The following is a 22,451-nucleotide window of genomic DNA, read 5'->3' as shown; positions in this document are numbered from 1 at the left end:
TGACACAATCAGCCAGGGCTTCAGTGCTGTAAAAAGGTCAGTTAATATAGTAGACTTAAATGTCAACTTCTCCAGTTTCACTCTTATTATGACAGCATCAGAGCCTTAACAGACAGCTCCAAATCTAACAAAGGTCACCTCTGCTTCTCTGATCTTGTTTGTATGTTGTTTGTATGCATGTGCTTGTGGGTCTGTGTGTGACTGTGTTTGGGAAGGAGACACAAATAAGAAAAAAAAGAAATGGACTGCATAGATCTCAGAGTTGTTTAGACTCAGCCTAGTGGTTCGATATCCATCAGATTTATGTCTCTGTTATTTTCCTCGCCTAAACATTAAGTGATAAACTCAGTGAAGGACACAATAACAAAGATCTACCTTTTCACCTCTCTCTCCTTGTCTATCTCGTGGTCTCTCTGTCTGTCTCCTTCTGTCCCTGTGCTATCAATCAGCCTTGTGGTAATTGCTGTTGGATTACAGGGCTTTTGCTGTCTGCTTCTAGCGATTAACGTCAGGCCAAAAAAAATGCCCTTATATACCTCAACAGTTACTGAGTAAAGAGCAGGGCTATGTGCACTCACATTCACCAAACACAATAAGCAGTTCACAAACTAATCTGAAATTCCATCACGAAGTTAGCATCTATTGAATTCCAGTTTCACTGTGTGTTGGCTTTGTAATGCAAGCGTGATTTTCCACCTGTTTGTCCTGGCTTGATCCTCAAATGCATATCAGCTGGAGATAAAGTGGTGGATGTTGGGTAGTGATCTCAGCAGAGGACAGTGGTGGCCATGATAGATTAGGACTGGCTGCAGGGAATAATGGAAAACGGCAGAAGTGAGGAACATACATGCTAGCACACAGCATTAGAGCATCTGCACGTTCGCCGCAGAGATCACAAACTTGTTTGTGTGCCTGGTGTTTATCTTTCTCCACTCCTGCACCAGAATACAGAGAGATGGCAAAAGCAGCAACCACTGGCACAGTTTCCTTTTCCTTCCCTCACAAACTTAATTTATCACCTAAAGGAGCATACTCAGTGTATGCACGTCCATGTTTAGACAGTCTGACCTGATCCAGTGCCATCCTAACCTTATTAAGGAACAAAGTGGTGAAAACAGAGAAAAATATTCTTCCCTACCCCTGTAGGAAAAAAAAACAAAAACAAACTGGCAGCACCGCCGACTATCCCTCAATGTATGTCCTTTAAGTCATGTCTCAAAGAGTCCCCCCACATATACACATTCTGACAAACACACAGTCAGGCTCTTGCTGAGAATAAAGGAAAAAACACCATTTGTCTTCCCGTCACCTCCTGTCCCATCTTCATCCCTTGCATGTCAAATTGTTTTATTCCTTCAGTTAATCCTTCCACAGGCATGCATCTCACAGCAAGGCACAGTACTCCCATATGACTATTATAAACAGGGTTTACAGAAAGAAAGGATACACATAAAATGAGACAAATAAAACAGCGTTTATTTTAACAGTTACATTTATATAAATGTGAGGGAAAATACATCTGCGAACCACCTCATAAACACAATTTACACCAAATGTATATCTGTTTTGCTTGTCTCTGTGAGTAAATGACTCAAGGCACTCTGTCGATCTCTCTCTGCAATCTCCTCTTCTTGGTTTCATTCCTTGCTGGCCCCACTCCTAAAAAAACAAATCCGCCCATTAAAGGTTCAACATCATACAAATACAACAGTCACATCGCGGCATATGATCAGTCATGTGATTTGTCATGTGCAACACATTTCCTAAATACTCCCTGAAACTTCAGAAAACATTGGTGACATATGTCAGCAGAGAAAACCAGCTGGAGGTACGGTTTGTATGTCATTGGTACCAAGGTGTGTTAAGAGTATTAGGCACATTTGAAACCAGTAGACTCTTTTTAAGACATCATCAGACTATGTGCTGAAATGTCAGCAATTGGCAAACTATCAAATGGTCACAAACATTTATTAAGACAAACGGTTTGAACAATTTGAATAAGAAATGAGAGAAAAATACATTTCATGTGTATGAAAGCACTGAACTTATTCCAAACACTGAGCAGACACAATAATTAAACTTCAGGCTCTGTATATGTCGTGCTAAAAGAATTGGCAAAAGCATTTCTGACCGTGTTTATGAAGCCACGTATAAATGGATGTTTTAAAAAAGCAGCAGGTGTATCAATGTCAACCACACCACCAACGTATTTTGATAGTATTGTCACATTAAGAGTTTATCTGTGGATGATAGACAGTTGTGGTGGTGGGCAGACATTTATTATAAGTTACTATGTTATCAAGCAAACCACTTACAATAATAGATTCAAATATCTTAAAAATCTTGGGAGGCGACGCAAACCTTTTGCGTGGTGCAAAATGTTTTTCATTTATAAAACTTGTCATTTATGAAAACATATTACTTTTAATATATTTCTATCCTGAGCCTGTCAAATATGTGATTTTTTTTATGTGGGTCCATCTGAGATGTATATTATAAAATCTACTGTTGCATGGATAAATACGAGTTCAAGAATAGATGTTCGCTTGGTTGCAGCAGCCTCTCTTGTACAAGAAAACACTTTTGTTTTGGCTCCATGCTGTTCAGTCGAGGTCTCTTTTCCTTTTAATTGAGATTATGATAACTTTCAGTAATCTATGGAAAATATAGAAGGCTTTATACAGGAGAGAAATCATGACTAAATGCTGACAAAGCAGCCAGATGAACAAGTGAGAATGCACAGATAATAGTGTGCTTGGAGAGATTAGGAGACTTCTGTTTTTTGTTTTGTTTTATATTGGCTCTATAACTATAATTCTATAACACCTCTGCTGTACTCTATAACAATAAAGCTGGACTTACTAGAGGGGCTGGCATCTAGGATTTCCCTTCCTGACAACAAACTAGTGATTGTGATGCTATGGTGATTGTGATTAAAATCCAACTCCCGTATTAAAAGTGGTTGAAACATTCTCGACCAGTAAGACAGTAGGTTGCCAAGGAATCTGAAAGCGTACAGGAGAAGATTCATTGCTGACGGAGCAACTCCACTGATTTTCTAAAACTTGCCTAGAAGATCAGTAGGAACAAAATTCTCTGAAACTATGTCAAATTCACTTATTCAGTATTTACTACCATTTGACACCCCCCGTTTGCTTTTCAAAACTAGATTTATTATGAATTTATTAACTTTATATCATGTTATACAAACCATAAACCCATGTCAACCATGTAAGCTGTCTATCAAAATATCTCTGATTATTAATTTATCATGGTAATGTGAATGTGGAATATTACAGTTGCTCTGTCTATGAAAGGACAAGACATACATGTCCAGCTGAGTAAAAATGTTCAAGGCAAGGTAATTCATGAGTGTTTGTTTTGAAAAACATTCTGTTCCATACAAATTTCTGAGTGGTATAAATTTAGAGCCCTTTCAGTACAAGGCATCTAGAAAAAAAGGGTATCTAAGGGGCATGGATCCTTAGAATAAGTAAAAAAATACAAAGAAACAAGTGGCAGCGGGTAAAAAAAAAGAAAGTCGGTGGAAATCCGTGCTCATGCTTTACTAAACTGCATGCTTTGTTTTGCAATCCGTGCATGCAAATTACTCAGTGACATCTGTCGAGAGTTTGAACGCTTTACCCACACCTGCGAGGTACGTTCAGCGGATCTGTTGTCATATATAAACTTAAAGCACTGCCATGTTTTAATCAGCACACTTCACAGCTTGTAATATGACTTTATTTTTGTTACACTGTAAAAAAATGTTTTAAATGATTGTAGCAGGTAGCGTTAATGCAACAGATGTCACCGAGCGATCTGCCCGCAAGGATTGCAGTTTGCGGAAACTGAGAGCACAGTTTAATAATCTGAGCGCACAGATTGTAAAACTGAACGCCTTTAGCGAGTTTAGTAAAGCGTGAGCGCAGATTTCCACCAACTTTGTTTTTTTTTTTTACCGCTGACACTTGCAAGGCTCCATACTTTCCTACTCGTTTTCTCACACGTATAAACATTATACAGCAAATTACATGCGACTTTAGATCTGACATGATGTCAGATCTACATACATTAGACAGAGAGAGAGAGATTGACAGAGCACAAAAAGAGGGAGAACCCAAACCCTGTGAATACTGGAGTGTGGGTGAGATGTTAGGGTGAAAAAGCTAAATTACACACATACATGTTTAGGAACAAATTGTCAGGGCAGAAACATAGACTTTCTTTCAGTATATTTAACTTCAAACACGCATACTCTACATCCTCTGAAAATGTGGCTTAAAATCTTAGAAGGGATGCAAATGTCCTAAAAAACATATGTTGCCAGTGCCAGGTTCATTAACTCTTCAGAATGAAACAGTTTTCCACCAACTGTTCCAGTCCATGACTAAGGTTCTGGGTCAACACAACTTTAATACTGTTCCTCAATTTCTTTGGATTTGCAAAGAGTTCCAGAACCATACAAATGCTTTTGGGTAACCAAAAAACAGATTTTGAGGATATGATCATATTTCCATCAATGTTTGAACATAAATCACTTTACAACATAAATAATCATTGTCAGATAACTTTCAGTCAATGTGGTTCAATTCTTTCAGTAGTCAGGACTGTTGAGTTCAATGCAACATCCCAATTTAAATGCTGATTCACAGGATGTTTGTAAAGAATAAAGATACAAGGACATATATCCTGCATGTTACGCACCATGTGAAATAATGATTCTCATCTTGGTTTTCTCATCCACTGTCGTCGGACTCCAATCCCAAGGCTTGGATAGCTTTTTTAAAAGGAGATTTGGAAGAAGATTATTATGCATGTTTATAAATTAACTTTGGAATAAGGTAACAAGTTAATCATAGATAACAGACTCATTTACGGATGCACTGTGTATTTGCCACAAGTCTCAGTTCCTGCTCCATACTGTGCAGCATGCGTGCGGTCATGTCAGTGTCCACATCAGGGTCCTCACAGCCTGTCTGGTCCACGCTACAGATCTCCATAATCGCTTGTGAAGCCTGGGAAAGTGTAAAACCTGCTGGAGCAAATTCTGCACAGCAAAGTGAGACAAGCAGGTAGGGAGGAGAGGGAAAGAAGAAAGTGTTTTGAGGTTGATATAAAGAGAAATCTTGCATTCGACTCCATAGACTACAAAAAAATGTGTTTTTTTTATTTATTTTATTCCAGAAACCTTTTTGAGACGACTTTGTCTGTGGAAAAAATCCCAAAAAATTTGAGAATGGTAAAAAAAAAACAAAAAAAAAAAACATTACAGATCTTTCAATTTAAATTAACTGAACTGTTTGTGATTTGATTGAACTGGACCTACTCATTTTCCTGGATCATGCCGTGAGATTACTTAAACAATAGTTTACTGGTTTAGGAATTAGTTTCCCATTATCACCTTGCATATTACTTGAGGGATTTCAGACAGAAATGAAAATCTGTATCTACTTGCCATATTCTTTACTTATTCTTTATTTTATTTAACTTTGAAAGATCATTGAAATAAAATGACTGGCTGCAGAGCATCTATTATTTCCTAATAAAGGACTGCTACTTAATATTTCCAAGGAAACTGCTTGTTCACCGTACAAAGTTAATGCACCGGATCAGTCTTAATCACTGGCATCAGGTGGCTGTGGGCTCCTCAATTAACACTAAATTGAAAAAAATCTGATTACCCCATTTACTACACTGATTTTAGTCATTCACTGCCTCATAAAAAAAACCACACAGGATGTCAACTGCTGCACACATGCTGCAAGAACAACACCGACCCTCTGAACTTTCCATAAAATCTGTCATCATCTGCTACATTCCTTCACTTTTCAGCTTGCTTTTTCTAGACTGCAGCTGTCATTGTGTTTGTAAAAGACATGATATGTGGTTATGACATGACTAGAGTGCTAGTTATTCTGGTCAACATGCTGTCAGAACATATTGAAACAGATATAAATATTTATAGTTCTACTGATTATGAAGAGTAAAAATGGACAGAAACATCTTCACTAGCCTTGACATAGTAAACAATGTTTTGCTACCAATAAAATACTATGGGAGCTCTGGTTAATTATAGTGTATAACTCTGTATAATTAGCAATTCAGAAAACTTAAGATGTTAAATGAAAATTACATTAAAATGTGGTCTTAATCTGTTTTTGTTTTTTTCTTGAGCAAGTGGCTGGAGGTGCTTTTCTTGTCCATATTAATGAAAGAATAAACAACAGAGATTACAGTTAATGATCTACAAGATGAGTGATAATCTCTACTCGTGAAATACAAGTAGTTCACAAACAAGCAAATACCTAGGGGCTTGAAATCATGCATAACACAAGAATAGGTAAAGACTGACTTTTTAAAAAGCTCGTCTGAGCATTTCTAAAGGAACATTCTCTTTAGTTTCATGTGAATATGTCCTTGTTAAACTATTTAGCAGGCCCCTTTGAAATAGAAAGCTGCTTCTGAATTCAAAAAGAGTATATAATTACCAAAAATGCCTGAATTACAACATATACTATTTTGCCCCTAAGGTGTTTTCCTTTAAGAGAAGACATGATATGATTTGTAAAGCATGCTTTTCTGATTCACACAATGTTTAAACTTTTGTTTTGGAAAACATGATGTCAATTGACAGATGCAGTGACAGACATAAGGACATGTGCCAAAAAGAACTCTTGGAAAATACCTACAGAAAATGTGAGTGTTAGACAGAGATAAGGAGAGGCGTAGAGGAAAAAAAGGCAAAGGTAGAAGGAATGTGGCTCTGGCTACAAAGAAAGAGTGAGAGATACAAAAATGATCACAACAGTTAGTGGAATGAGTGGTGTCTCATCCCACTCCACTGCGAGCCACATCAAATTGAATCAGATTGAACATCCATCCCCACCTGCTCACTGTAAATTACATTGAGGCCCCCACTGAGAAGCTATGATGGTGTGGCTGAGCATGTGTATGTCTGTAGCACACTGATTCCTCATGCTACTGGCTGTCTAACTAGTTTCAGCTCCTGTGTTAAAGATTTCACTCTTTCAATCTTCTATTGTCTCCTCACCCCACCTTCTCTCCTCCCTCTCTGCTGTTGTCCCCGTCTTCAGGCTGGTTTAGAAGCTCCACTTAGAGCATCACAACCACCTGCACTGTCAGAGTAAATGGCATGGGAGGAAAGATGCACAAAGCACAGAGCTGCAAACACCTCTAAGCATACATACATTAGCACCAAAGTCATTTCAATTTAGATAAAATTTTCTGTTTCCTTCTACTGATAGAGTGTCACACCCATTAAACCTCTCTACACTTTTCTAATGAAACCAGAAAGTATTTTATTTGGATTAACTGTGATAAACCAACTCAAATTAGTGCATAATTCTAGAGGGAGAAAAAATGGCATTGCATTTATTTTTATCCCTTATTTTCTCACCCCTAAAATACAATCCAGTGCAACCAATTGCCTTCAGAAATCACCTAATTAGTTAATCAAATCCAGCTGTGTGCTGAAAAAAATGCAGCTGTTCTGTGAATGCCCCAGATGTTCGTCAGAGAACATTAGTGAACAAAGACAGCTGTTAGTTGTGCACTTTAAAAATCTGGCCTTTTATACAAGTTGTAAGAATAAAAAAGTGTTGAACGAAAACCGTAAGAAGTACTGCTTGCAATTTCACATACCCCAAAAAGACTTGGGGAGACTGCAGTGTGATGCAGTGTAGGTCTGTACTAGGTTTATATATTGAAAAGAGCCAAGTGCAAAATCAGTGTTCATGTATTGTACTCTTCTAATAATGTAGTTCTAAATTTCTATGACTTTTAGTCATATTTTGATGCAGTTGGTTTTCTTGTCACAACGCATAATGTTGATATACATTTAGTGCCAAGGGAGATTCAAAGAAAGAAGGCACTCAAAAAAGGGTTATCCAAGAACTGTAAAAATTTCAAATAGTTCTCTATTAGAAGATGGTTTTAAAAAGTGTTTTAAGATATTCATTCATGACACAAGGGATATTCAGCACAGATGTTTTTTTGTGAATCTTTTACACTGATGCAGTACACTAGGAAGACAAAATGCCTATTTCTAACTTCATTAGTGCAAAGGAAGGATCTTAAAGAAACACGTTAAGTGCTCTTGTTAAATTGATAATATTGTCAAATATGTCAACACACTGCCTGACTGTTTGAGTGATAAAGCATAGTGGCAAATAATTCTGATATATTGCATTTGGGTAAAACTTAAAAGGAATTGATACAAAATAAAAGAAGTCTATTGACAGTAGTAAGTGCGGAGAGAAGCAAATTGAAAAATGTATTTTTAACCAGAAAATTTGTTCAGGTAAATCCTGAGGATACAAAATGTTTAAAAAAATATATGTTTTTTACTAATTTCACTCCCCCTGTTTTTAAGGTAACTATTAACAGTGATCAGATGGAATGCAGCTAATTACAAAGTTAAAACAGAAAAATAAAATTAACCTAATCACAAAAACCTCTTTAGCACTATGTCTTAGCTCTGTCAATAACCTGTGAGCATTATTGTAATTATTTTATCATTAGCTCAGTGAAAAGTGTTAATGAGGACCCTAAATTAAAGGCACAGAACGGTTGCTTTCAAAGGAAGTGGTACATGCAATGATTCTTCTTCTGTCAGCCATGGTTAATTCCTAGGAAAGATGTAATTTTATCATCACTCAAACTGTTTTGCAGCTAGTAAGATTACAGACTGACACTCGGGAAGTGCAAGGATTCTACCTAAAAACACTGCAGTACATAAAGTGGAATAAAATCAAGAGCATCCTTGCCCAGTAATCCAGGAGCAATTCGACCATTAAAATGCTTTTTAGCAGCAAGATTGAGTACTGTGTCATAGAGCAAAAATGCTTTAACAAGCCTTTTGAAATTCTGAAATATTTTTTTCTTAATGTGTGTATATCAGAAAAAAATCAAGCAACAATAAACCTGTGAAGTGTTTTGTAATATAAAAAATTGAACCATGATAAATAATTTCAAAACTTACATTTATCCTGCAAAATTTAACTGAAAGACAAATCTAATTCAAATAAAATAGTACATTGAAAAGGTTTAATAACCCAGTTGCATATGTGTGCACACCTTAAAGTAATACTTCATTCAAGCACTTTTTGATTTAATTTCAGTATTCAATCTTTGTTGATAGGAACCTGTCAGCACGCCACATCTCAACTTGGCAATATTTTCCCAACCTCCTTTCCAAAAGTTCTCCAAATCAATCATGTTGAAAGGACATTGTCCCCAGTCCTCTTTAGATGGCCACATAGATTCTCTCTCTCTGATGTAGTCTTTCTTTTCAGAGAAAAGATGTCTGTCTTTCAATCCTACTTCAAAACATAAACAGATTGTTGTCACATGTAGAACACAGTGAGTACCTGCTAGAAATTCCTGACTTTTTCAAGTCACATTTGAGCCACATTCTTATGTGGTCCTGAATCCGACTCGTATCTGATATTTTGGAATGTGACTCCAGTGGGAACGACCAAGGCGCATAGATGTGATTTGACGTCACTCTTCGTCATAATTTTGTGCCGCTCAGCAGAAAACAGTAGCAGTTAGCAAAACAGACGAGGGGCTAGAATTATACTGCACAGTGGAGAGACAGGGAGACGTTAGAGCTCATTAATAAACAGAAATAAAACTTTATTCAAGCCTAATTGAAAGGCTCATAGGAACTGTCAGAATGTGGGACGTAGGTAGTAAGGTAAAATTCGCAAACAACCGTTGGAATAGAGCACATTAAAATGCTATCGAGATTACTGAGCATGTGATGATCTGCCCCTGTTGCAGTCCGATACACTGGATTGCCTCTAGTCTTCTGCCTGTGGAGTTGACAGGAGAGGCGCTGACATACATACTTAAAAGTTGCCCTCAACATGACAAAGTTCTGAATAAACTCGGTGTCTGTAAAGTTGTTAACATCCCTGCCCTATCATTGCCGGCTGTGTCTCTGCATCCAAACAGTTTGTTGTGCTGAAATGGCAGTCAGATATCTCTAAAATGGAACAATAAAGAGGTTAACTCTCCTTTTATTCATGTCTTTCCCACACAGCACCCACTGACAATAAATAGCTTCTGTTGTGCACTTAAACCATAACACCTATTTCTATGTGCTTACTGCGCTGCTGCAGTCCAGTTTATGCGTGTGCCGCGCTTGACGGCGCTCGTATTGTTCTTATGCGCATGCTGGTCAGTTTGGAGCCGCAACATTGTCAAAGTACCGTATTTTCCACACTATAAGGCGCACTTAAAAACCTTTAATTTTTTCAAAAAATGACAGTGCGCCTTGTAATCCGGAGCGCCTTATATATGGATCAATTGGTTAATTGGTTGATCCATACTCGTTGTACACGGCGCTCTGTCAAAATGTTTCAGTACGACTGGTAAACTACAAAGCCGCACCGCTTGCAGCATTACGGCTACCGTAGTCAGGGGTGTCGCCGAAGTAATAGCGGTAAACACCTGTACTGTGCTTACTCCTAGTCCAACACCACTTGTGTGTGTATAACGTTTGAATGTACTGTTGCAGGAATTGCCTGAACTATATGTGATTAGAAGCTCAGTGTGTGGGGTGTATGTTTCGTGTGTGTGTATGGAAGATGTTGACATTACTCCTCCGGACAGAGGTGGCGCTGTGTGCTGCCGTAGCCGAGAATCAAGAGTGAAGGAGTGACGTCGGTATTATTGTGTGTGTGGGGTGGGTAGAGACGGCGACCGGAGCAGCGGTGTATGAGTCTGTAAGCCCTGTGTTTTTACGTGCTGCAAAGTCATTAAAAAGAACCCCGAATCTCGTCAACAACTCAGTGTTTTGATGCTGTTTCTTCATGCTCAACTCAGCAACGTATGAGTGAGGGAGTTAACCCCGAGGAAACTAGTAACTTCGGCCCTGGAGAAAGCGTCTCCCCTGTGTCATCAGACTACGGTCAGGGGACAGAAACAAGAAAGGTTAACAGTACTAACGTTTGATTTAGTGCATCAAACTGTTTCTTTTACGTGTTTACTGAATCAGGGAAAAGTTCCCTTTCACGTTTTAACTAACGTTTGATTTCAACTTCAACTTCATAGACTCCAATGCATTCCTAACGTTGGCTCTATTCAATAGAATTCTATGTAGAGGAGACCTTACCATGAGAGTGAATGGAGTTATCAGAACGCTGGTTTGTAGTGCAATAATAATGTTTGACTGACTGACTTATCTGTTTTGTTGACATTCTCTTTAGCACAGCTCCATCTAGTGGATGCATAACGCAACCCCTGTCAAATGTTTGACTGCAGTAGCTTCTATTCTATGCGCCTTATAATCCGGTGCGCCCTATATATGAAAAAAGTTCTAAAATAGGCCATTCATTGAAGGTGCGCCTTATAATCCAGTGCACCTTATAGTGCGGAAAATACGGTAATGTGAATGACCACACAAAAAAAAATCACATTTCGGAAAAAATCGGATTTGACTCCCTGACCAGTTTCAGCCTTGATCAATTTTGGAGAAATGTCCAATTCAATAGTGTCCTTTTTGTCTCACATTTTCTCAGATTCATTGAATGTTGTTGAATTTTTGCTACCTGATACTTTTTTATAATTAGATTTTTTTGATTTGTTGTAACGCCTCTGCAAACTATGAAGTCAACTTGGGATGCAAATGAGGAAATGAAAACTCCACTAGAAAAACTGAATTTACTTTCAGGTAAACCAGATTCACTGTAACTGATAATAGGTGTGGACTGAATGCTTAAAATAAATCCTAAGGTATTTTAAAAAAGCAAATGTTGAAAGATGTGCACATTTATACATCTTGACTGTTAAAACCTTTGTATTTTTGACGTTTTTCCACAAATGCATTTGTCATTTTTTCACTTGAACTGTACTTGATATATGTTACATTAAAGGTAAAACAGTTTTTAAGTGAATTATTAAAGTTTTGAGTTTTTAAAAAATCAAAAAGACATTTGAACAGTGGTGTGTCCACCAATCAATTAATTCAGTTTACTTATACAATATACAGCAAATATTGTCTCAAGGCACTTTAGAAAATAAAAAGGAAATTAAATTCTGCAAATTTTGAGATCCACTGTAGATTGGTATAGGCGGATAAAATATATATCCGTGTTAAAAAGTATAGACTTGGCTCGCAAGTATTCATATTTCAAGAAAGTAATGACAGACATTGTTGGACTAACTCCCAGACATGCATATGTTTATAAACAGTACTTGCAGCATAGCCATGACATTTGTACTATGTTGTGTCTCATAGTGATACAGTATTTTCTTTTAATTATTCTCACTGTCAAGAAAGTGTGGATATAAGGGAAATCTGGTGGATTAATTGTGTACTAAATTAAATTTAGTGTGAACAAATATAAAGGAGGTAACAGGTGGCACTCAGCCTGCCTTAAACTGTCCAAGGACATGCAGAAAGAATACACCGAAGCATTTGAAAGCACATGTGTGCAGGCATTTACCAGATGTTCTGAGTTCATTTGCTGACATTTATTCTATCTTGGTTGAATGAATTTGAATTCCCATTGACTCTGCATGGCTGTCCTTCATCACATCGCAAATCAGGTATTACTCAGAGCGCCGTCCAAGGCTGCTGTGTGAACAACGCACTGATGATAAAAAAGGTAAAGTAAGAGAGGGCCTAAGAAAATCTGAACAAGACAAATATTTTTTTCTTTTTATATTATTTTATTATTATAATTATAGTGCTTAAAAAACAGATCAGTTAACAATATTAGCTAATAATAAGCTAATATCAGCTAATAATATTAATGATTCAGAATGAACTCCACAACTTTCATGAGATAATATTTAGATATTTTAGTTTTTGCCATACATTGCATGCTAACCTGTTTTTGATGACTAACTAAATCAAACTCAGCATATAAAAATGTACAACTACAACAGATTATTATTAGCCAAGTGATATGGTTCATGTTTATACCTTTATCTAACAGGCACAAAAATGTTGATCTATACCGACATACAGGTCCAGTTATTTATTTCAGGCATTTAGGTGGTTTGGTTTCAGGTTTTTTATACTCGTCTTACCAAGATGCAAGCAATGTTGTTTTGTTTTTTGTTTCTTTTTTTCCTGGATACAGTCTATAGAGGATTACCTAACTTAATGCAATATTTTCTCTCACAGGAACACAGGTTTCCACTGATAACCTTAGTGCCAGGGGCGCTGGTCCACCTGTTTCTGATTGAGGATTACTAATTTCAATTTCAGTAGCTTTGATGAGGGAATATATTCCAACTAGAAGTATGTTTTGAATATTTTTAGCTAGCAAATTATAATTCCATTAATCATATTTATCCCGAATAAAACTAAAAGGCAAATATTAGACAAATGTGTGTATTGTTTTAGTTTACCTTTTTGAATGTAATTGCAAGTAGCAAAGCCTTTGTTTTGCCATAGAGCTGCAAAACTCGATGACAACACATGAATGCCTAGAAAACCTAGAAAACATAGATGTGGGTTTCACAATAATCTGAGCATACTAATTATGACAAAGTTAAAATAAAATCACTTTAACCAAAACATCCTGACAAACTAAAACGACAACCCAGAGTAACAAAGTTCAATCAGCAATTCCTGGAAAGCAACTTTAAACACCAATAGTTTCCTGTTCAATATAATTACTGTTTTTTTTTTCTTCGTTCTCTCTGGTGGTCAGCCAATTAATTAATGTTATTGACTGGATCACAAAGCTTCTAACTAGCCTAAATCATTGAAAAATAAATAAAAAATATAAGAAGACGGTAATTTCTGGTCAGCTTTTTTGTTCATCTAGCAAATTTTCTGTACCTTTATCTCTGTTGATGACAATTTTGTGATCACTTTTTTTTGCATTTAACTTATTTTAATGTACATAAAGTGTATTTGCATGTTCTTGTAGATGTTTTCCAAAGCAGATTTTTCCAAAACTCTGCATAGAGCCTATGTCAGTCTCCATCTAGTTTTTGTTGTACTAGATCCATATGCAACAAGAAACTACATACTGACTTTGTGTCCAGACCCATGACACCTCAGAGCCCCAAAGACAGAATGTAGGAAAGGCAGTGGTCAAGACAGAAGTTATTAAACCTCAGTAAAAAAAAAAAAAAAGAGAAATAAAGGAAACAGATGGAGGGCCATGAAGATGCAGGAAGTCTTATCAAGCTGATAACACGTCCTGCTCTCCTGTTACTTTATTTTTCCATTATCGTTGGAGCTTTTACAATGGTGGCAGAGACAGTACAAGACTTGATGAGCAGTTGGCTGCATGGTGCAAGAAGCGTAGCAGTTACCTATTCCAAGTCTCTTACTATCAGGCTTCTTTAATATACTCATGACATTTCCCAGTAAAGGGAAATTGTCATGCGTCATTTTAGGCAAGGAAATTCCCCAGAGCAAACAAAATGATTTCAGTCTGTCAGAATGAAAATAATATTGACAATTTTAAATAATTTTAAATTGACAGTTTCAGGCAAAGGAACAAGACTGTAATATGCACCATTTGGCTGGATAAATTATTATGTGTGATTCAGACTTTATGTAATACCTTCAAGTAGTACCCAAACTGCACTTTCAAAGGTTAAAAGAAAATATAATTTTTAATACACAAATGTGAGCCTGCTGAAAAGCATGTTCATGCACTGTACAGTGATGTGCCATGAAAAAATACTTTGTCCTCTACAGATTTCTTCTGTTGCAATACTCATTTATATCAGAATAACAGTGGTCCCTGCTGCCACACATCGGACAAGTGTCATCACTTATGTAGCGGAGGACCCCGGAATGCAGACGGACAGGCAGCATGATGGTAAGTAGAAGATTTTAATCTTAAGAAATACACAAACTCACTCATAAGAGGAGGCAGGAACAAAATAGTAACAAGACAGACATGGCATGATCCTTAACCAGGTGGCATGATCCGAAATGTTTCTGCGAGGAATGAACAGAACAGAGGTGTATATATGGAGCAAGAACCAGGTGAAACGAGGAGACTAAATGCTAGGTGCAGGTGAACCAAATAAAGTCAACTGTCAGACAGGAGAGAACAAAATGTGGCTGGAGTAAAACAGAGACTCTTGAATACAAACTAATAGAAATACAACTAGTAAACCATGAAACTAAAGCTTAACCAGATCCTAAAAACCTAACTTGGCAAAACGTGAACTAGAAGACAAAAACTAAAGCATGACCAGGAAAACAATAAACAAAGCAGAGCCTGGCGATCCCTCAGAGGCAGATGCAGCGCCGACGGGAACCTCAGAGACAGATGTAGAGTCTGGGGGACCCTCGGAGGCCAGAACAAGGACAAGCTGCTCCTCAGAGACAGGATCCGGCGACACTTCCTCCTCGAACCCCTTGTCTCTGGGTTCAGAGGGCAAGATGAGGATGAGCTCCTTCTCAAACCGCTCAGGAACAGGCTTAGGCGGCGGTTCGTCCTCAAACCCCTCATTGTAGGGATCAGGAACCAGGATGAGGACCAGTCTCTTGCTGAACCCCTGGAAGGCCTTTAGACCAGGAGCAGAAGCTGAGGCGTCGCCGGGACCCTCAGTGGCGTGGGCAGGGGCTGAGGCGTCACCGAGACCCTCAGTGGCGTGGGCATGGGGCTGAGGCGTCACCGAGACCCTCAGTGGCGTGGGCAGTGCCTGAAGCATCGCCGCGACCCGCAGTGGCTTGAGCAGGGGTTGAAGCGTCGCCGCGACTCTCAGTGGCTTGGGCAGGAGCTGAGGCTTTGCCGTGACCCTCAGTGGCATGGGCAGGAGCCGAGGCGTCGCCGAAACCCTCAGTTGGTTGAGCAGGAGCCGAGGCGTCGCCGGGACCCCCAATGACCAGAGCCGAGGTGTCGCCGGGACCCCCAATGACCTGAGCTGTGACGTCGCCAGGACCCCCGATGACTTGAACCAAGGAGTCCCTCTTCCAACGTCCTCTCGGCGTGTGGAGGAGGTTGTGGCAGACTTGGTCGGCACAATGGCGGCGCTCTGGAGACATGACGTGGGCTGAGCTACAGCTGCTTTCTGGAGCCTTGGCGATGGCTGAGCTGCAGCGGCGCCCTGAAGCCTTGGCGTGGACTGCTCTGCAGCAGCGCTCTGAAGACCTGGCGTGGGCTGCACAGTAGCAGCTCCCTGGAGACCTGGGGTGGGCTGCTCAGTAGCAGAGCTCTGGAGACCTGGCGTGGGCTGAGCTGCTACAGCGCTCTGAAGACCTGATGTGGGCTGGACTGCAGCAGCGCTCTGAAGACCTGATGTGGGCTGCTCTGTAGCAGCGCTTTGGAAACTTGGCGTGGGCTGAGCTGCTGCTGCACCGATCTGGAGACATGACGTGGACTGAGCTGCAGCAGCTCTCTGGAGACTTGGAGAGGATGTAGGTGGGCGGCGTAAAAGTGCCTTATTGCTGTCCGGTAATTCTCCTCCATCTGACTAAATTTTCTCCATCAGCTCAGGAGAGGAATACAGGAGTCTGGTCCTCCTGAAGCTCTTTTTCTGGAGAACATAAAACCTTAACCGCTCCTCCATCTCATCTGGCGTCACCACAGAATCTTGGGCTGGAGAGTGTGAAGACGGCTTGGGCAGAGGTGCAGTGAGGCTGGCTGACAGTGCTGTGGCAGGCGAAGACACGGGATTACGTCAGCGAGCATGGGATCGACCTCTTCATCAGCCGAACAACGTGAAGGTGCTCCACGACAGCAATTCCTTTGGCGGGAGGAAGACGTCGGCTCTGCTGGTTGCGCTCAGGGTGCGCAACCAGGGGAGCAGACGGAGAACGGCGCTGAACCGCCTCACGCTCCATCTGCTCCAGCAGCAGTGGAGAGGGCAGAACCTCCAGATCGGCCGGCAGATGTCTCATCGCCTCCTCCATCTGCTGCTGAACCCAGCGATCACTGGCGCTCTCTTGCTTACCTCTGCGAGGGCCAATTTTGGCGGAAACATTCTGTCATCACTTATGTAGCGGAAGACCCCGGAATGCAGATGGACAGGCAGCGTGACGGTAAGTAGAAGATTTTAATATTAAGAAATACACTGTTGGGACCACAGAGCTATGGGTTTTCAACACTAAAACTCCGGTACATACTTTCCTGGAACCTTTCAAAATAAAGTGCATTAACCTTCTTCCAGCACAGCCAGGAAAGGGGGTAACTGCGGACTTCCTGTGGCGCCAATACCCAAATAAAAGCCCCACCTTTCCACAAGTCTTTCTCTTCCATACGGCCTGCCAGAGGGACCGGTCAGGAGGAAACACAGCGCGCTGAATGTCTTTTGCTGGCAAAAATACATAAATTCAACCGGATCCAAGGACCGATCACCGATCATTTGCAAAAGTTACGTAGAATGAAATACTGTCTGTGTATCCGGTATTTTCATTCATGAACGGAGAAATTAAGGTGTAAGAGTTGCTTACTTTTCTCTTCGAGGCCCCACAGAAGCAAACGGTGTTCCGAGAGAAGCCGGTGGACAAGCTGTTTCGACAAGCCGAGTCTGGAGGAAAGACGACGGCCGCAACCGTGTTTACGGTAACGAACAGCTGGTCACCTTCTGATCGGGGGAAACTAAGGAAGTTAGCGGGAAGCTAACCTTTGTTCACAGAACAAACGCACCTTCGGATCGGAAGAAACTGAAGAAGTTAGCGAGAAGCTAACTCTTTGTTCACGACGGATATCTTATTCAAACTTCGCCTTGGGACGACATTCCCTCAACAGGTTCAGAGGTTGGGTTTTGGGCAGATTAACAGATTGGTTTAGGATGAAATGATCTAAACGTTTTCATGTTAGGAAGTTTGTTTTGTGGAACTCGGCTATCTTGGTGCTAGCATGCCATCTGTAGCACCCAGGCCGGTTCGTGTTCTTTGTATGTTTTAAAGCTAAGATAAACTTTATTTAAAGGGTGGTTTTAACCAGAACATTGCTCATAACGCGCTGTTCAATAATGCCAGAGCTCGTCTCACACCTTTCTATTCTGTCCTAATACCATCGCCTTAATGGGGCTGGTATTCACAGGACAATCCTTAACAGACCGGAATATTATTTGGTAAAATATTAATATTAAAATATTAAATATTAAATAATATTCTCAGATCTATATTTACAACAACACAAACTCACTCAAAAGAGGAGGCAGGAACAAAACAGTAACAAGCCAGGCATGGCATGATCCTTAACCAGGGTGGCATGATCCGAAATGTTTCCGCGAGGAATGAACAGAACAGAGGTGTATATATGGAGCAAGAACCAGGTGAAACGAGGAGACTAAATGCCAGGTGCAGGTGAACCAAATAATGTTAACTGTCAGTCAGGAGAGAACAAAACGTGGCTGGAGCAAAACAGAGACTCTTGAATACAAACTAATAGAAATACAACGAGTAAACCATGAAACTAAAGCATAACCAGATCCAAAAAACCTAACTTGGCAAAACATGAACAAGAAGTCAAAAACTAAAGCATGACCAGGAAAACAATAAACAGAAGCATGATTCAAAACCTATCAAGAAATAATAATAAGACGAACCCAAAAACACCCACAAATCATGACAACAAATGGTAATTGTAATGCTCATGCTGTATTTGCTGTCTATTTCTTGTTCCTAAAACAACTTCATTCTTTGGTAAAGATAACAAAATAATATGGATTTGCACCTAAAATAAAACCTTTATCATTTTTATCAACCTGACTTTTTAGTTGATTATATAAAATATAGACATTTAGTTAGCTTTGTTTGTGAGTTTGCCATACTTATTTTTGTGAATAAATGTAACTTATGTCTTTTTGTTTGACTTACTAGTTACCTTCGGAGTTGCTGTTGGAGTGATACATCGAAGGAAAGAGTCACCTACGTCACCTCTCCTTAAATAGAATAACCACTTAGTTTGGTCATACCACTGACAGATAGAGAGGGGACATTTGTTGTGTGTATTTCTTGTTTAGTTTTTCTTCTATATTGGGTAGAACGTTTGGACTCAACAGTGATTGTTTTTTATAGGTAATTGATTTGTACTACTCTGGCCAGTGTTTGTTTGTCAATTGAGTCTGTTAGTTGGTATTTCCCCTTTTGTGTCAACTGCGGTGTGATGATCCACTATTTAGGTTTCCCATATGGCTGGTTTGTCAGGTCAGTTTGCACTTGAGTTCTTTGTGTTAATACATGAGTTGAGGTCTGTTATGTTGACCTTTGTATTAGGCCTAGCTTATCATTTTAAAACATTTCTTTTGACATATTTTGCCTTTGAATTGTAGGAATTAATTTTTTACAAGTTTTTTGTGGTTCTTTGGCTGGTTTGTGCAGTCCCTGACAATCACTGTGGAGAAATTTCTGCACACTCTTCTTTGCAGAATTGTTTTAACTCTGCCACACTAGAGAGTGTTTAAGCATAAAGGTCATCCTACAGCATCTTCCTCAGATTTCAATATGGACTTTACAACCTAAGTGAGCTGGAGTTTAAGGTCACAAACTGATGGCTTGATAATCTCCTTCAGGATTTTCTGTTAGAGGGCACAATTCATGGTTCCATCAACTGCATCAAGTTATCTAAGCCCTGAATGATCAAAGCAGTTCCGTACCATCACACTGTGGTCCCAATTTTCTTTTTATGAAATGCTGTTTTACTTTTATGCTGGATTTAATAGATTGTTTGATAGTATGAACAGTTAAAGTGTAACAAAAAGTGAAATGGTAGGACATGCATTCAGTACAAAGTCAGGACTAATGCGAGAACTGCTACATTAGTGCAGCTTGGTATGAATGCAATCAGTCATCCACACTATATGAATCTCCCCCAATTCCTTGCATAGACTTAGCTTCACAATCCTGTCAGGGCTGCATGTATTACTGTTGCTTGTCCATGTTTTTCTACCACACCTTTTCCATTTGCCTAATTTTGTTTGTAATATGGTTGGGAAAAGGCTCTCTAAGAAATGAAAAATTAAATAAATAATATTTGGTCTCATGTAATATTTGCATTTTCTAAGAATGTGATTTTTGTTTGGTTTTCATTAGCTGTAAGACATAATCATTCAAGTTAACATAAATAAAAACATATTTTTTTGTACAATCAACCCACATAAGTTACATTTTTTAATTGAAATAGGGAATTAAATTGACTTTAAATGACAATGTGATTTATTAAGATGGACTTGTAACATTTATGTTGAATATTAAAATCAGCATTTCTGTGTCATGCAGGAAATCTTTAAGAAGCCCTATGACACTTCATAATTATATTATTATTAACTGGCCCCCTCGCACTTCTGTATTTTACTACATGTGTGCAGTGTTTGTAATTTGTAATACAACTGGGTTTTTATGAACTACAGGGCTTTAAATGTATGCCCACGTGTCTTCTCAGGTTGTTTGTCCATCTGTCTGTTTATATGTTTCAATGCTGTAAATGCAAAATTGAGCATATTTCCACTTGAACTAAGATGTACAAATGTACTGCTAAGAGTTAATGATAACCCTGCAAAATAGATTTTTGTCCACAGCTCACAAATGGAATACCATTACACCTAAATATCAGATAAGGATGAAACATTCTCTATCAAAAAGATATGCTTCTTCTATGTTGTTCTAAAAAAATTATTTAGAAGCTGAAGGAGAGAAGAATTAACTGATTGCAGGAATGTGTGAAAGGAACATGCTAGTTTTATTTTTGATTTAATGGCTAACTGACCATATGACCAAGAGACAACAGTTGTATATTAGCAATTTAGTTCAACCTTATGCGCAGAGCCACTGAGCACTTTGAATAAAAAAAAAAAAAACAAAAAAACAAAAGCTACTACATTCCTGATTTGTCTTTTCTGACAAACAGGACAGAAAAGATGCGTAATTTGTATGAGTTCTTTTGTTAGAAGATTAGTATTCAGTGTTAGTTGGGGGTAGGCGGTTAATGGTTAAGTGACAAGACTTGTTTCTAGATCTCTTTGCCTGTTTCACCAAGAACTGAAAAACTAAACGCAGGTAAAAAGAAGCACACTGACTCAGAAGCATTAGCAGGCACACATACACATACATAAAAAAGAGCACAGCTGAGAAAAGCTCCCTTTGGACCAGCAAGAAGTAAATTGTCTGTCACCCCCCACCCCAAAATCTCCCTTATTTCACCGAGCAGCCAGAACTCCTTTGGGTTTTAAACTCATTTTCATGTTTCTTGTAAGCTCTACATTTTTTACATATTTGTTGAAAATCCCATTATGAGGCCTTTGTGATATGAATAATGCTTGCAAATTGGAAAGTATCCTCAGGCAAATGTTGGACACAGAGGTAATCTTTACATCTAATCTCTTGAAGCACAAAAATAGCAGTGACACTTCCTGATGCAACTTGCAAAAAAACATGTTCCAGATTGATGGAACCCTCTGAAAGTGACGCTTTAATATTCAAAAACAACCCTTATACATATTAAAACACTTCCCCCTTTTTAACCAACCTGTTGGGTCTGAGTCACGCACTGAAAATTGGCATGTGTGAAGTCCGTCACAGTGTGACTGCACTGGTGAGCCGGGGCAACCGGTATCCGTGTCCAAACCTAAAGGCGAAAACCCATCTAGATCACAGAACTGCTCTGATCCAAACCCAGCAGTCTGGTTTTGCATCACCTAAGGGAATGTAGAAACAGATGGAGGGACAGAGGAGAATAAAGGAATGAAATAGATAGAAGAAATAAAAAATTAACAGCGGAAAAACATTTCAAGTTAGAATGAGAGAGAGATGACACACAAAGGAGGGAAGAAAGAAATGCAGAAAGAATATGAATAGATGTTAATTTTTTTTTTAAAGGAGGTATGGCACAACAGTAATAAAACCAAACATGAAAATAAACCACAAAAAACAGTAGAGTGAAATATATTAGCCTGTCTTTAAACATATTTTCTTTTCCCTGCATAAAATCAGTTAATGGGGCTAAAATAAGATCTAACTATGTAACTATAGTAACTATGGCAAATTTGTATTTTTCAATGTCGAGCGTGTAAATACATATTAATAAGACAAAGTCTTTTAATGAAGATTATTCCCCGCTCTCCCTATTTCCTTTGTTTCCACTTGATGATTTGATTTTTAATTAACCCCTGGAGCTGGCAAAAACATCTCACAATTGTGCGGTGTGTCCTCCTGTGAGACAGGAGCAAAGTGAGCAAGCTCTGTTTAGTTAAGATTAGATCTGATACATTAGAATGCTAGCCTTGCATGACACTGCAGATGGTCTGGGAGAATGTAGGAAGAAAGGCAAAGGGGAATAGCAATGCTCAGAGCAAGGAAGGAGCAGGGATGAGAAAAGAAAGGAGGAAGTCAGGGTAAAAGATAAACACTGAATGGCCAAACAGTGAAACTGCATAACCTGGAAGGAATGTTTCTTTATGTAGATTAACATGTTCTAATAATGACTGGCTGCCTTACTTACAGTGCAAATATATATATATATATAAAAAACAACTATATATATACAGAAGTG

At 39.0% G+C, this 22,451-nt stretch overlaps 1 protein-coding gene across 6 annotated transcripts in view; it reads right to left on the bottom strand.

Annotated features, from left to right (window-relative positions):
- Positions 1–696: 696 nt before the first annotated feature.
- Positions 697–22,451, bottom strand: part of zbbx (zinc finger, B-box domain containing) — an 80,314-nt gene continuing 58,559 nt past the window's right edge. For 2 of the 6 annotated variants that reach the window (XM_047390884.1, XM_047390886.1), the window contains 4 exons: positions 21,429–21,597; positions 4,880–5,050; positions 4,708–4,780; positions 1,456–1,659 (listed from right to left, as the gene is read on the bottom strand). In XM_047390884.1, coding sequence (XP_047246840.1) covers positions 4,740–4,780; positions 4,880–5,050; positions 21,429–21,597 — 381 coding nt within the window. In that variant the 3' untranslated portion in view covers positions 1,456–1,659; positions 4,708–4,739. Of the gene's footprint in view, positions 807–1,455; positions 1,660–4,701; positions 4,781–4,871; positions 5,051–21,428; positions 21,598–22,451 lie in introns of those variants that run through there. The other 4 variants (XM_047390885.1, XR_007042268.1, XR_007042269.1 and 1 more) reach the window with 4 other exon arrangements.

Source organism: Girardinichthys multiradiatus, chromosome 18 (genome assembly GCF_021462225.1).
Source record: "Girardinichthys multiradiatus isolate DD_20200921_A chromosome 18, DD_fGirMul_XY1, whole genome shotgun sequence".
NCBI classification, from domain to species: domain Eukaryota; kingdom Metazoa; phylum Chordata; class Actinopteri; order Cyprinodontiformes; family Goodeidae; genus Girardinichthys; species Girardinichthys multiradiatus.
This window is presented reverse-complemented; position numbering and strand designations above follow the sequence as displayed.